General features: G+C 38.8%; 1 protein-coding gene across 1 annotated transcript in view; it reads right to left on the reverse strand.

Annotated features, from left to right (window-relative positions):
• Positions 1 to 4,539: 4,539 nt before the first annotated feature.
• The window catches only part of LOC141051031 (uncharacterized), a 57,347-nt gene continuing 45,712 nt past the window's right edge, over positions 4,540 to 16,174 (reverse strand). Inside the window, exon 11 of the mRNA XM_073547829.1 lies at positions 4,540 to 6,336. Coding sequence (XP_073403930.1) covers positions 5,051 to 6,336 — 1,286 coding nt within the window. The 3' untranslated portion in view covers positions 4,540 to 5,050. The remainder of the gene's footprint in view (positions 6,337 to 16,174) is intronic.

Here is a 16,174-nt window from a genome sequence, read left to right on the forward strand (position 1 = left end):
CTTTTGGATATTTTGTATCATATAGACCCCTCAAAGTGACTACAAATGTGATGCGGTCCCTAAGATAATGGTTTTGTAAATTTTTTACCAAAATTGTGCTGATGTAAAGTAGACATGTGGGAAATGTTACTTATTAAGTATTTTATGTGACATATCTCTGTGATTTAAGAGCATGAAAATTCAAAGTTGGAAAATTGTGAAATTTTCAAAATTTACACCAAATTTCCATTTTTTTTCACAAATAAACGCAAGTCATAACAAAGACATTTTACTATTATCATGAAGTACAATATGCCACAAGAAAACAACGTCAGAATCACCGGAATCCATGGAAGCGTTCCAGAGTTATTACCTCGTAAAGGGACAGTGGTCAGAATTGTAAAAATTGGTCTGATCATTAACATGCAAACCACCCTTGGGGTAAAGGGGTTAAGAAAATGTAAACATTAATTCTTTACATTTTTTCAATTGCTGAAAAAAAAATTTTTTGATGGCACCTTCCCTTTAAAGCATATCTAAACTTTCAATAAACTGTGCAGAAATCAATAGTCCAGTATATGTTGTCTCTGTATGCTTGATGTTTTAGTTTGTTTTTCCTCTTTGCTCCTGTTTGGAGAAATTAGCTGCTCTGATGACTTATATACACCATACATAGAATAGGAGGGGAAAATCTGTTTTCTAACATCTCAAGTTCAGAATTACAGTAACAGGATCGATGATGACATATTTGTGTGTGTTCTGGAATATGATTCAGCATAAACATACTCCCTCCCTCCTCCCCTCTTCATAGACTGTGAGGAAATATGATGTGATGCATTTAGTTTGTTGTACCCTGACACAAGACTGACATTGAAAGTTCAGAGTAAAGCTAAATCTAACAACATATTTTACAAACTTTATACTTATTATCTGTCCTATTGATTTATGCAAAGATTGTTTTATTTTTATCCTAAATTATACAGTGCATGATTCCCTATTCTTGCAAGAATTTCAATATACCCTATTTTTTACAGGACAAAATTATTTTTACAGGGAATTTACATAATTAGAAAATGTCCAAAATGTCTAAGAAGCATCTTATGAAGTCAGCTGTACTTTAGCATTTTGCAGTGACTCAAGATAAAAAACATTTTGTGTGTCAGTTATAAGTGACTCAGATGAAAACAAATGCTGTGATGCCAAATCAGTGCATACTCAGGCAGTGATAAAATGCTCCTTCAAGAGCTTCCAATCTAATAAGACATTTACAATGCTGCACCCAGAATTTACAAAGCTGTGATTGAAAAAGATCACAGCAGCACCAAGAAACCAGAGCCCAGCACTTCCCGCCAGGCAAAGAAGGAGGAAAGAGCATCTCAAAGATCAGTTACAAGATATTTTGTAAGTGACAAAGTTACTGTCACAATGACTGCAGATATGTTTAAAAGACAGCTCATACAGCTTGTTGTGAAGGACAGTGTACCATTATTATTTGCACAACCGGCTTTTACAGCTCTTAATGGAGAAATGGCCGCAAACTTGGTGTTTCTCCGGAAAGAAAAAGTATTAGAAAATTAGTGATTTGAAGAAGCCCGTAACCAAAAGGTAGATCTTAAAAAGACTCTCAATTGATGCTTTGTTTCTTAAAATAGATGCCTGCACATGTCACAGACTGAACTATATTGCTATCAACATTCGATATGCTTGTGACAACAAAAAAAATTGTTACTAAGACGCTGGCGGTAAAAGATACTAAAGCTCATCACAACAGCCAGTTTCTCCAGACCTTAGTGGAAAAAGTTCTGCAAGATTATGAACTCAAAAAAAGAACAGGTTCTTGCTATTGTAACTGATAATGCTTCAAACATAAGTACAATTAAACTGATGAATGAGAATAATGAAGGTGAAGAGCAGCTAGAACATTTCACATTCAGTATGTTGGAGATTGAAGGCCACAGTCCTGTTCCCATAATAGAGGAACAAAGATATTACTACAGAAGAACAGCAAAATGAATCTTTACAATTAGATGATCTTGTTGAAGCTGCTTCACACCTCTTTCCTATTCATCACATGCGCTGTGTTGTGCACACGCTGCATCTGGCAATAAGAGAGAGTCTGCAAGAGGGACATGCTGGAACTCTGATTAGCAAAGTGAGGAAATTAGTTATTGCTGCCACAACCCCTAAAATTGATTCCATCTTCATGAGACGTGCTGGAAAAGGGGCAATTATGGTTCAAGCCACTCGGTGGAGCAGCACCTATTTAATGATTAAGCGATTGCTTGAGCTGAAACCCTTGCTTTTAGATATGGCCAACCCTCAGGTAACACTACATGAAGGTCAATGGACACAGGTGGCGGAATTGAAGGAATTTCTTCATCACCCATTTACAATGACTAAAAAGTTACAAGCTGAGGATTTAACTCCTGGCATTTTTATAAAGGAGTTGAAGAACTTGCTATTTTGCCTGTCCCAAAGAGGAGGTTTAATTGCAGATGGCATTGCTGCTTCAATGAAATGGAGAGACACAGCTATTGGAAAATAAAATTCTTCTGGCAGCTGTTTATGTGGACCTATGTCATCGTATATTGCAGGATGATCAACAGCTTACTAATGGAAAAGAAGCTCTGACTGAGGTAGCCGTTAGGATGAGTGGGCTACAGGACGGCCAAGAGCAAGAGGACTCGGGTCCTGCCAGTGCTGCTGCTGCCGTTTCTTCATCCTCATCAGATGAGGAGTTTGATTTTGAAAAAGTATTTGGAGGACATGGAGCAGGCAAAGCGTTGCCATAGGGAAAAAGATTCCACTCCCATAGAAATCAGATTGACCATATATCAGCAACATTTTTCACTTGCTCTCAAAGTAGAAGAGTTCAATCACTCATCAAAACTGACTGTGCATGAGGCAATTCCTTTCCACCCTGAAATTGTTAGAGATGTTGCCCATGTGGATACTGCTTTGCCACCAACCTAAGTTAGTGTAGAGAGGTTGTTCTCTAGCCTTAAAATTATTAGGTCAGATTTGAGGAAATCTATGAAGGAGGATCTGATGGAGGTGATACTATTTCTAAGAACAAATTCATAGACTGCACAAATGTTATTCAGTAAATTTTTGTTGAAAACTGTTTTTTTTCCACTTACTGCATAGTGTATAATAAATTGTAAATATGTATTTTTTTTGTTGTAAAGTTGTATTCCAATAAATATATTTTATTTTCTATCTAAATGGTTTGATTATTATATCTTAATAATGATTAAAAGCCTGATGTTACCATTTTACTACAGTAAATTTATCACTTAAACTTAAACATGAGCCATGTATGAGGGAGACAGACTCGTGGAGTCGGGAGTTGGTGTCATGGAAATTGAGGAGTCGAAGTAGGAGTTGGAGATTTGGCTTACCGACGGTGTCAATCTTTTGATTTTTTCTTATTTTTGATTTTGTTAAAAAAATTTTTTACAATTGTTTAAATTTTTTTTTTTTTTACTTTTTCCTAACTTTTTTACTTTGTCCCACTGACTATCATTTTTTGCATGCTGATTGCTTCTACAGCATAGAGATACAGCAGCTTCCCCATGCTGCAGAAACTGTCAGCTCTGCACTGACAGACAAACTTGGTCATCATGCACTGGCATGATCAGCAAGTTTGCTAGGTCTAGTAAGCTGAATGTCATCATGACGACATCCAGTCAACATGGCAACCATCGGGACCCCACGTCACGCCGCGAGGTCTCTGATCCAAAGTCAGAGGGGCTGTCAGCCTGATCCCTGAATGCTGCGATCGTGTTCAAGAAAACAAGAGAGCGCTACCTAAGAGCAGGAAACTCTTTAAAATGACAATGGTGATGCGTTTTTTTTTTTTTAGAATTACCCTATTTGATAAAAAATGAAACAAGCAACTTGAGAACATACAAGGGGCAAATTGATGAAGGGTTATAAAACAAAACATTCATACTGGTATTTTTTATATATAGAAACAAGAAAGCTAAAATAACATAAAGACAGAAGAGACAGTTTGGGATTTATTTGAAGTGTGCACAGAGAGGAAGAAGACCTGTTTGGGGAGGTCTTCTCTCTTTGTCTAGTAGGCTGAATGTGTATATTTGAACAGAAATCAATTTGACAATTTTCTTAGAGTGCTACAATTTAAATATATTGCTCTCTATCTCCATATTCTGTTTTTAACAATACAGGAAATACAAGTTTTTGAGATTGTAACCACACCCACATCTGACAGGGTTCTACATAAAACTCCCCATGTGCCACATCACTTTATACACCAGAGAAGCCTGGAAAGTCCCTGATGTGCCAAGAGTGGAAACCCCTTCCCCCCAAAATTTACCCAGTTTTTTTGCATACAAGAAGATCACTACTTCTTTCAATTCTAATTCAGACGATAAAAAGAGATTTAATTTTTTGCCAATATTTGTGAGAAGTTATCCAGGCTGCATGGGCCAATATTCCTGCATTTTAATTTTTGAGACAAGAAATTTCTGCACTTAGAAAGGCCAGAGGATGTCCAATGTACTAATAGATGGGTGTCTCTAATAAAGTGTCCAATCAGTTTATAGATGCTTTATTTCCATTGTTTGCTTTTTGATAACAGATGTTTATTGGTAATTGATTACATTTATTAGTCATCATTTAGTGCTTTAAATTGTTTCTCATTTTTCCTGTATGACGACATGTGAATTTACATTGACTGTCACTCATACAATTTGCCTAGCAAATTATTTAAAAGAAAATGTCTACCTGCCCGTGTGATTTTTCGGAGTAAAAAAATAAACATGTAAGAAAATTTTCCCCACATTCTGAAAATGAAAATTACTTCTCCCGTGTGTGATTTCTCCAATGTGTAACTAAATTTCATGTGTTTGTAAAACATTTCCCACATTCTGATCAGAAAAATGGCTACTCCTCTGTGTGATTTCTCAGATGTCTAGTAGGAGTTTTTTCTCTGTTGAAAATATTTTCCACAGACTGAACATGAAAATGGTTGCTCCTCTGTGTGAGTTGTCTTATGTTTAGCAAAATCATATTTTAAAGACCAGCATTTTCCACATTCTAAACATTAAAATGGCTTCTCCCCTTTGTGAATTTTCAGATGTCTAGCAAGATTTGTTTTCCGATTAAAACGTTTTCCACATTCTGAACATAAAAATGGTTTCTCCCCTGCGTGAATTCTCTGGTGTCGAAAAAAGTGTGATTTTTGTGCAAAACATTTACCACACTCTGTACATGAAAATGGCTTCTCCCCTGTGTGAATTCTCTGATGATTATCAAGATCTGATTTCCCTGTAAAACATTTCCCACATTCTGCACATGAAAATGGCTTCTCCCCTGTGTGAATTTTCTGATGTCTAACAAGAACTGATTTCTCTGTAAAACATTTCCCACATTCTGAACATGAAAATGGCTTCTCTCCTGTGTGAATTCTTTGATGCTTAGTAAGATCAAATTTCGATAAACAACATTTCCCACATTCTGAACATAAAAATAAATTTTTCCCTGTGTGAATTTTCTGATGCTGAGCAAGAGATAATTTGTTTGAAAAACTTTTTTCACATTCTGAGCATGAAAATGGCTTCTCCGCTGTGTGAATATCCAGATGTGTAGCAAGACTTTTCTTCCGATTAAAACACTTACCACATTCTGAACATGAAAATGGTTTCTCCCCTATATGAATTCTCTGATGTTTAGCAAGATCAGATTTGTCAGAAAAACTTTTTTCACATTCCGAGCATGAAAACGGCTTCTCCCCTGTGTGAATTCTCTGATGTTTAGTAAGATTAAATTTCGACCTAAAACACTTCCCACATTCTGAACATGAAAATGGTTTCTCCCCTGTGTGAATTCTCTGATGTTTAGTAAGATCAGATTTCGACCTAAAACATTTCCCACATTCTGAACATGAAAATGGCTTCTCCCCTGTGTGAATTCTCTGATGTTTAGTAAGAACAGGTTTCAATATAAAACATTTACCACATTCCGAGCATGAAAATGGCTTCTCCCCTGTGTGAATTCTCTGATGTTTAGTAAGATCAGATTTTGATATAAAACATTTCCCACATTCTGAGCATGAAAATGGCTTCTCCCCTGTGTGAATTCTCTGATGTTTAGTAAGATCAGATTTCGATATGCAACATTTCCCACATTCAGAACATGAAAATGGCTTCTTTCTTTTATGTGCTCTTGAATGTTCACCATCCCTTTTGTTATATTTATTTTTCTTAAGACGGAATAGAGGTAGGTATGGTGTAATGGGATGCTCTTCAAAAGAATCAGGTGTTATACTAGGATCGTTTTCATTAAAATCTGAAAATATCAGGTATTTCTCTGAGATCACGGTCCAGTTATCTGCCAAAAAAAGATAAGTGTATATTTATTTTTCAATAGACATTGAATCATTGCTAAAAATTGATCTTGGGTTGCTCCTGAACTGCTTCCTGCCTCATCCAATCCTTAGACATCCAGCTGCCTCACTTCTCTGCATAACCTAGATTTTTTTTAACTTCCAAACTGTAAAATGCCAAAGAGAGACTAATTCCTGTTTCCTAGGGAGACCCTGCATGCCTACCTACCAGGCTTTCCTTGGATCCACTGTCTGTTTCGGCTATCAATGGCTTTCCACAGTTTGCACAACCTTGCTGGTAAGCATGAGCATGACCTGACCAATACCACTGAAGCATGGGCAAACACACTGCATGTGCAGTCGGTGCAGCTGCACAGGGACCCAAAGGCTCCAGGGGGCCCTGCAGGGGGGCTAATAATGAGGGCAATCTGGCCTGTTTATCCGGCCCGAGGCTCCAGGGGGCCCCTGGCCAGATTGCCCTCATGTGCAGTGAGCAGGGAAAGATCCCTGCAGCTCCGCTGCCTACAAGAGAAAGTGGCAGTGGAGCTGCAGTGATCCGTCCTGCTCCCTGCCCGCGCTTCCTGTCTGTTACAGCAATCAGGCGCGTGGCTGGATGACGTCATCCAGCACCGCGGCTGATGGATGTGCCAGAGAGAGGAAGCTGCAAGGAAGGCAAAGGTGATGCTGTGGGAGAGCGTGCAGTGAAGTGAGTGTTTGTGTGTGTGTAGGAGAGGGGAATGATGGGGGTGATTGCGGAGAAGGCAATAATGGGGTGGTGGGAAAGAGGAAATGATGGAGGTGGTGGAATGGACATTCATGGGGGTGGTGGGGAGAAAGCAATGATGGAGGTGGTGGAATGGGCAATGATGGGGTGGTGCGGAAAAGGCAATTATTGTGGTGGTGGAAAGGGCAATAATGGGGTGGTGGGGGAGGAGGAAATGATGGAGGTTGTGGAATGGGCAATGATGGGGTGGTGGGGGAAAAGGCAATGATGGTGTAGTGGAAAGGACAATGATGGTGGAAAGGGGGAATGATGGGGGTGATAGTGGAGCAGGAAATGATGGAGGTGGGGGAATGGGAAATGATGGGGTGGTGGGGGAGAAAGCAATGATAGATGTGGTGTAAACAGCAATGATGGGGTGCTGGGTGAGAAGGCAATAATGGGGGTGAGGGAGAAGACAATAATGGGATGCGAGGGGAGGAGAACAATGAGGTGTGTGGGGGATTCGGAAGGGAGGAATTATAATGGATTTAGGAACAGGGTGAGGTGGAGGAAAATGTTATTATCGCTTATTATGTTTCAAGGGAACTTGTCACCACTTTTTTGCCTACCAGCTAAAAACATCAGTTAATTCGGTGTCAGCTATGCATTCCACAACTACTTCTGAAACCCCGACTCCCCATGTATGTCCCCATAAAAACCTTTTTTATTGCTCCCGCACTGTATGGTAATCTGTTTGGTCCGAACTGATGGGCGTTCCCTCACTCCACCCCTCCTCGGCTTGCTGTAGGCAGTCTTTGCCTTGAATATCAGAGATCGCGTACAGATTTTGCACGTGCGCATTGAAATGGTATCTCAGCGCGTGCGCAGTATGCTTTGCCCAACAGTGGGCAAAGCCGAAAAGCAGTAGTGCGGATGCGTGCTCTATGCCTTCTGTGGTGCCATGTCTAATCATTGGTGGCAGTGTGCTTTAAATACCATATGAAGCTATGCGCTGGATATGAGGGGGAAGGGAGAGCGATCGCATGTAGTAAAGCAGCCAAAATGAGGTTTGAAATGCTGAGGTAGCGGCGCACACACAGAAATGCCAATGTGACTGGGGTTCGGGCGCGTGCGCCATGCGAGTGTTCAGGGAGGCTTGGAACCAAAAAAAAAATGCCATGGGGGTCACCTTATAATTAATAACCAGCCAAGGTTATGCAGACAGCTGCGGGCTGATATTAATTGCCTAGGAAGGGGCCATGGATATTCGCACCCCTGGCTAAAACATCAGCTCTCAGCCACCCCAGAAAAGGCGCATCTCTAAGATGTGCCAATTCTGGCACTTAGCCTCGCTCTTCCCACTTGCCCTGTAGTGGTAAGTGGGGTAATAGTTGAGGGGGTTGATATCACCGTCAGGTGACATCAAGCCCCTAGGTTAGTAATGGAGAGGCGTCAATAAGACGCCCCTATTACTAACCCCATAGTCTCATTTTAAGAAAACACAGACATCTAGGATAAAGTCCTTTACAGCAGGTAGTTGATGTTTGAAGGAGTCTGGCATCAGACATTGGACAATTTATCCTGTTTCCAGCATTGTAGCACAATTCACCTTCGTTGTGGGGCAGTTGCGTTATTGCATCATCAATTTGCGGTTTCCCCTTGCTCTAGTATTGTGATACAGCACGATTAAGGTTCTACTGTTCTGTCAAGAGAGGCTAAATAAATGTTGAATAACTTGTCTAAATTTCTTCAATAATCTGTTTCTACTTAAAAGATAAAGTTTGTTGTTTTGTAGTTTTAATATCAGAATTCCTACAAATGCATCTAAAGACCTTCATATTCCTTTAAATGGGGAGGGGAATTACTAAGTGTCCACCAATCGTGTTTTAGACAAATACATTTTTCATTCCTAATTAATGCTTCACACTGTACAAATGTAATCCAGAACTGTTCAATTGTAGGCAATACTTATTACCCTGCGGCTGAAGCATTTTGTGATATCTGTGATCTGAAGACAGATAAATGCTTAAGGGAAATAGATCACGGTAATAGTGATCTAAATACTGAGATGTGTGCAGAGGAATGTTGGGAGGATACATATTGTGGTTTTCTATCAACTTCATCTGCATTTAAAATTTTTTATGTAATGCTGGTAATTAAAAATAAGTTACTCTAGTGTTGGCAGGGTGCCTTGCAATACCACGACTATCTATTTGCTCTTCCTGTACAACCCTATAATTCTTTTTAAACTGATATTTATTTGGACTCCTCATTGGGAGGGGGAGATACAAGAAACAAAAGGTTCTGAACTCTGATGAGACCACAAACACCCCTTTGCAAACAATAATGTGGCTGTTGCATCACGGAACACATTCACCCTGGTGTTTTAGTGGTGGTGTCTGAAGAGACGTGGAGGATGTGTGGTATCCCATAAACTGTCCATTTAAATGGGATAGCGGATATATTCTGTGTTTTCATATAAATGCTGTGCACTTTTTGTGGACTTGGCCTTTTAAATATTTTGTGAGACCTGCTGACAGGCAGCACAAAAAGGGTTAATCTTCTCCCAGGCTTGATCAGGTGACCCAGCTCTGTTTTAATATGCAGAAGGCTTCCATAGAATTGTTTTGGTTGTGTCTTAGCCAATTTATTCACACAATTTTTCGGGCCCCAAAATAAAAGAATACCAGCAAGATATTTGAAATTGGGCTATCTCCGTCAGATGCCTCATCTATCTGAGGGCTACAAATTGTGGCATTTGAGTCCTCCATTGAACTGTTTTTCCTGTGTCTTACCCTAGTTATTGACCCAGTTTGCTGAGAAAACTTTTTTACCGACAGGGCAGATATTTTAAACTGTGGTTTACACACACATAGATCACATATCAGTTCACTCCAAATTTAGCCATTTGTAATGAATTTGGAAAATATTGCAGTCCATTTAAAATGGCCAAGGCTCGTGGCAAGGGACATGGAAGTGATGGTGCATGTAGAGGCCGAGGCCAAACTGAGATTGGGCCACAACAAACACCCACATCTTCTGGCTCGACCTTCCTGTCCCAATTACTAGGGGACCACAGCAGCCCACCACTATTAAACCCTAGAGTAGTGTCTAAAGTTTGTTGGTTGGATAGCGGATAATACTTCCAGTCACTTTGCCACCACCCCCAACACCGTCTTCCACACTGTCAAGTCTGAGTAGCCGTGAGTCTGGATCGCATATTCCTCACCCTGAGCCTCCTTCCTCCCACCATGCTGAGTGCCCAGACACAACTGATCCCACACATGGACACTCTGAAGAGCTGTTCACTTTGCATTTATAAATTCGGGCCTCTCGCCCGGTCCACTTGAAGCGGGGCAAGGTGATATCGCATGTAGCGATGCCAAAATATTTGAGCAGCCACTCTCACACTAAGGCGACAGTGGGAACGTGTCACAAGAGGTGGACGATGATGAGACACAATTGCCAGAGAGTCAGGAGGAGGACAAGGGTGCATAAGTGGAAGACAAGATGGTGTTTGATATTATTATTAGTAATTTTATAGCGCCATTTATTCCATGGTGCGTTACATGTGAAAAAGGGGCATACATAGAAAAATACACTAAACATGAGCAATACAAAGCACACGCAAGAACAGAAGGAGAGAGGACCCTTCCCACGAGGGCTCACAGTCTACAGGGAATGGGTGAGGATAGAGAAGTGGAGGGTAGAGCTGGTCATGCGGCAGTTCAGTAGACTGAGGTTCACTGCAGGTTATAGGCTTGTCAGAAGAGGTGGTTCTTCAGGTTTGTTTTGAATGTTTCCGTGGTTGGCGAAAGCCTGATGTGTTGGGGTATAGAGTTACAGAGTATGGGTGAAGCACAGAAGAATTCTTGTATTCGGTTGTGGGAAGAAGAGATAAGAGGGAAGTAGAGGAGATCTTGAGAGGATCGAAGGTTGCGTGTAGGTAAGTACCGGGAGACCGTGTCACAGATGTATGAAGGAGACAAGTTGTGGATGGCTTTGTATGTCATAGTTTTAGGGTTTAGAAAGGAGAGGCTGGGGAGTAATGGGGAGAAAGGTGGATTAGTCAGGCAGCAGAGTTTAGGATAGATTGGAGTGGTGTAAGAGTGCTAGAGGGGAGGCCAGAGGGTAGAAAGTTTCAATAGTCGAGGTGGGAGATGATGAGGGCGTGGACAAGGGTTTTTGCAGTTTCTTGGTCAAGGAATGTACGGATGCTTGAAATGTTTTTGAGTTATAGTCCTCAGGAGGAGGCATGGGCTTGGATACGTGGCTCGAAAGAGGGGGAAGAGTCAAGGATCACCCCGAGGCACTGAGCATGTGGGACTGGGAAAAGTGAGCAGCCATTGACATTAATGTATAGGTCTGGTGAAGGGGTAGAGTGAGATGGGTGAAAGATGATTATTTCTGTTTTGTCCATGTTCAGTTTTAGAAAACGAGCAGAAAAGAAGGATGACGTAGTGGACAGACATTGTGGAATTTTGGTCAGTAAGGAGGTGATGTCAGGTCGAGATAGGTAGATCTGCGTGTGTTAAATATTAATAATCCGTTAATTTCTTATAAGACTCAGTTCTGTACATTGCTTTAGCTTACACGACATAGGCTATTTTTAAGCTTGGCTCATGGTACAGGACAACTCCATATATACCAGGTCACGTGCTTCAAGAGACGTATATAATTCATGGCTAACTGTAGAGGTCGCTGGTTCCTTCCCTCAACATCATGAGACACAGACGCAAGATGACATAACTGAACAACTGGTATGTTACTTTACTACAAAGAAGCCTAAGAGAGACAGAGGCCATTTGCCATGTGGGATCTCAGAGAAAGAAGATGACAAGCTTTTGCAATAACGGACAATTTCTCTTTCACCTATTTTTATGTTTTTCTGTAATAATCTTTTCTTTGATGGAAAAAACCAAATAAACCACTACATTTTTATCTGGTAACTAGTCCTGAGTATTTTACAGGATAAGCATTATTTTACATTGGAGAGCCAGCCAGATCTGAATTTTTGTACTTTTTTTTGCGGATTTCCCTCAACTTGCCCAAAAGGGGGATTGAACTTTGCTAACGTCAGTCATATGTGCAAGTTATCAGGAATTCCACTATTCACAAAAATCAGACAGAATCTAGAAGTGGGGACTAAGAATTGCCAGATGGATTGAGAAGTACTACAAGTGCCAAAGTGCCAGACGTGCTGAAGCCAGACGTGTGAAGACAAGAGCCCAGCGTTGTCCATCAAAGGAACAAGCTGAGACATTTCAAGGTAAGAGAAATAAAATGGATGTCATTAATTCTCTTGCTAAGCAGAGTAAATTGAAATTTAAGTCTGTAGACAAGTCTAATCCAGAAGTATTATGGCTTAGATTATATGCAGAGTGCGAAATGGCGAATCAGAAGTTAGATTGTAAATTCTTCAACAGAGAAAGAGAGAGATTAAAAAATATTCTACAGATGGTAGATATATTTCATAGATCTGTGTCAGAGAAATCCAAAAATGATTGTTGTGATGTTCTCGAGATTGACTGTAATCAAGTGTCTGTAGCAGCCACTGAAGGTGACCTTGCAGACGTGGAACAAAATGGAGAAGTAGGAGGAGATTTCAGAACTGACGTAGATGACGTACAAGGGAAAGACGTACCACTAAAAATAGACGACTCACAGGCCCAACTTTGAAGTAAAGTAAGAAAAAGTTTGCTAAAATATGCAAAATCATTCCTGCATATGATAACAAAATCCATGTTTGTAGAAACTCTGAGGTTTTTGAAAGTTGTGTTGATAAATTTGATTTATCTAACGAGGAGAAGAATCAGTTGTTCAAAATGTGGATCCCTGTAACCTTTGCTAGGAGATTGTCTTTAAAGTTATCTGGTGAAACACATGAGAATTTAACTGATAAGGACAGATTAAAAATTCTCATTTTTGTTCATCAAATGAAAATCATCCAGATATTGATATTCTTCAAAAATTAAGGATTGGTCGGAAGGAATGTACTTTTACGTTCATGTCCATATATGAACGTCTGTACAAAATGCTGATTGAGAATGTCAAAACACCGTCCCTCATAAGGAGTTTTGTAAGCAAATTTTGGTTTTTAAATCCTGCATCTCGTGTTATTGCGTCACAAAAAGATTCTTTGTTTGAATGTGCGCAATCTCTTGATTTTGCCAGAAAACACGAGAATCGTGAAAGGAAAGTAAATTGTGCTAATTTTGTGCAGACAGGCAGAGTAAAATCTTATCAGAAGCCGGTATTAGCAAAGCCTTCTAAAATGAGTTTTCCTCAAAATCAAATCTATGAAGAACGAAGAAAATTACATATTTGTTATAAGCCATATGGAATGATGCAAAGGACCACCGAAAAAACTTCACAGTTTAAGCCCTATAAAATTCCAAGTTCTGATCTTCTTTCTGTAACAAAGATGGCCGAATTTGACAGCCAGAAGCAGGTGGTGAGTGACATCATGGCCTGTAAACTGAATACTCTGCTCCAAGAATCTATCGGCTTTAAAATGGCAAGAACTTTTCAGGATATTTTTTGCAGAGAAATAAGTATGGGTGTAGGAATTGGCTAGAAAAAGTAATTATATATATTGTGTAAAAGTGTTATACAATTAGTGAGTTATATGTAATTATTATATAGAGTATAATCCTGTAGTTTTATGGTTTGTGGATAGATACATATTCATACAGTATATATAGAGTGTTTGTAGAAGTAGAAATAGTAGAACTGTATTTTTTAATGAAAATTAAAATCTACATCAGTAATAATATTTAGAATTATGAATATGATTTTATGTTTCCTTAGAATTTTCATTTCAAAGCAGGACTTAATCCGGAAAAATTCTCTTCCAAGGATTTATGCCTTTATTTACACAGGAAGTTGCAATAATTGCATGAATTTATATATTTAACACTGAAATAATATGCATATAACTAACTGCATGGTTTGAATGACAACCACAGCATGTGGAATTTGAACCTTGTTCTAATAATAAGACCAGTATACTATTCTTCTTTGGGAAAAGAATTTTTAAGGGGGTCTCAACTTTTGCAAACCAATGGAATTTTTTTTCCAGGCCTAAATGTCAAGTATAGCTATACAACATATATTTATGTCATGTGTATTTGGGGAATATTCAAAGAAATATTAAGACTAATTTTAAATAGTTTACAATGCATTGATAATTAGGATAATTTGGGTTAAAATACGTGTATTCATCACACCTTCGTATGTGAGGTATTTGGTTTAAACTTAAATATGTGACACAGTCTGAGTGACAGTGACTACGTGTATGAGCAGCTGCTGAGCGAGTAATGTGATACGTTTGTATGAGGCCTCAGGATTCTGAATGCTAGAGAGAAAAAAAAACAAAAAAAACCCCAAAAGCTTATCTTTAGGAGAAATATGCAGATCAGTTAAATTATTAGAATATTAGGATATATAATGAAATATTATCTATACAACATATATTTCTATATTTCTATAGTAATTATTATTTCTTGATTTAGTTAATTGTGGATAAGTGCAATCGCACATCAAAATGGTTTATGAAGAAAATCTACATTTAAATTAATTTTTCCAAAGGATAATTTTATGATATTCAAATTAATTTTAATGGTTACACATCTTCAGACAAATAATGGTATAAGCAAGTATAAATTCACATAATTTATAAATTATTTTAATTTTGGTTTTGATAAATGAAATATTTCATAAAACAATATTTTTTGGTATTAAGGGGGAAAATGTGTTTTTGATCCTGACTACATCATCACATTTGATTAATGCCTCTTCTTCACACATTTTAATAAAAAAGAAATATTAATAAGGTACAATGGTATAAGTATTGGGTATAATAACAAGTATTATAAAGAGTCATTTCTTTACACTAAGAGGAATATTATATGCAAAGTTGCATAATTTGAATATTTTGGTAACACAAGTTTATGACAATTATGAAATAATCCAGATCATGGAAATATTAAGGGTATATGTTACTGAGGACATACTCTGCATCAACATAAAGGCCTTATTCTTATTTTTATTCTTATTCTTATTTTTAATTTTTTAATGTATTTTTATTATAATTCTTAAATTTTTATTTTTTCTTTCATCAATATTTAGTAAAGTAATATCTACTGAGAATATTCCTTCATTAAATATAGCAATGATATGGTTCTATTACTAAGGAAAATGTTTCACTTCTGAGTTATATGCAACAATTCTTTATTCATCCATTCGCTCACTCATACAGTGGGGCAAAAAAGTATTTAGTCAGTCAGCAATAGTGCAAGTTCCACCACTTAAAAAAGATGAGAGGCGTCTGTAATTTACATCATAGGTAGACCTCAACTATGGGAGACAAACTGAGAAAAAAAAATCCAGAAAATCACATTGTCTGTTTTTTTTTCATTTTATTTGCATATTATGGTGGAAAATAAGTATTTGGTCAGAAACAAGCAATCAAGATTTCTGGCTCTCACAGACCTGTAACTTCTTCTTTAAGAGTCTCCTCTTTCCTCCACTCATTACCTGTAGTAATGGCACCTGTTTAAACTTGTTATCAGTATAAAAAGACACCTGTGCACACCCTCAAACAGTCTGACTCCAAACTCCACTATGGTGAAGACCAAATAGCTGTCAAAGGACACCAGAAACAAAATTGTAGCCCTGCACCAGGCTGGGAAGACTGAATCTGCAATAGCCAACCAGCTTGGAGTGAAGAAATCAACTGTGGGAGCAATAATTAGAAAATGGAAGACATACAAGACCACTGATAATCTCCCTCGATCTGGTGCTCCACGCAAAATCCCACCCCGTGGGGTCAGAATGATCACAAGAACGGTGAGCAAAAATCCCAGAACCACGCGGGGGGACCTAGTGAATGAACTGCAGAGAGCTGGGACCAATGTAACAAGGCCTACCATAAGTAACACACTACGCCACCATGGACTCAGATCCTGCAGTGCCAGACGTGTCCCACTGCTTAAGCCTGTACATGTCCGGGCCCGTCTGAAGTTTGCTAGAGAGCATTTGGATGATCCAGAGGAGTTTTGGGAGAATGTCCTATGGTCTGATGAAACCAAACTGGAACTGTTTGGTAGAAACACAACTTGTCGTGTTTGGAGGAAAAA

Source organism: Dendrobates tinctorius, unplaced genomic scaffold, assembly GCF_039654945.1.
Source record: "Dendrobates tinctorius isolate UK_male_01 unplaced genomic scaffold, ASM3965494v1 ptg000155l, whole genome shotgun sequence".
NCBI classification, from domain to species: Eukaryota; Metazoa; Chordata; class Amphibia; order Anura; family Dendrobatidae; genus Dendrobates; species Dendrobates tinctorius.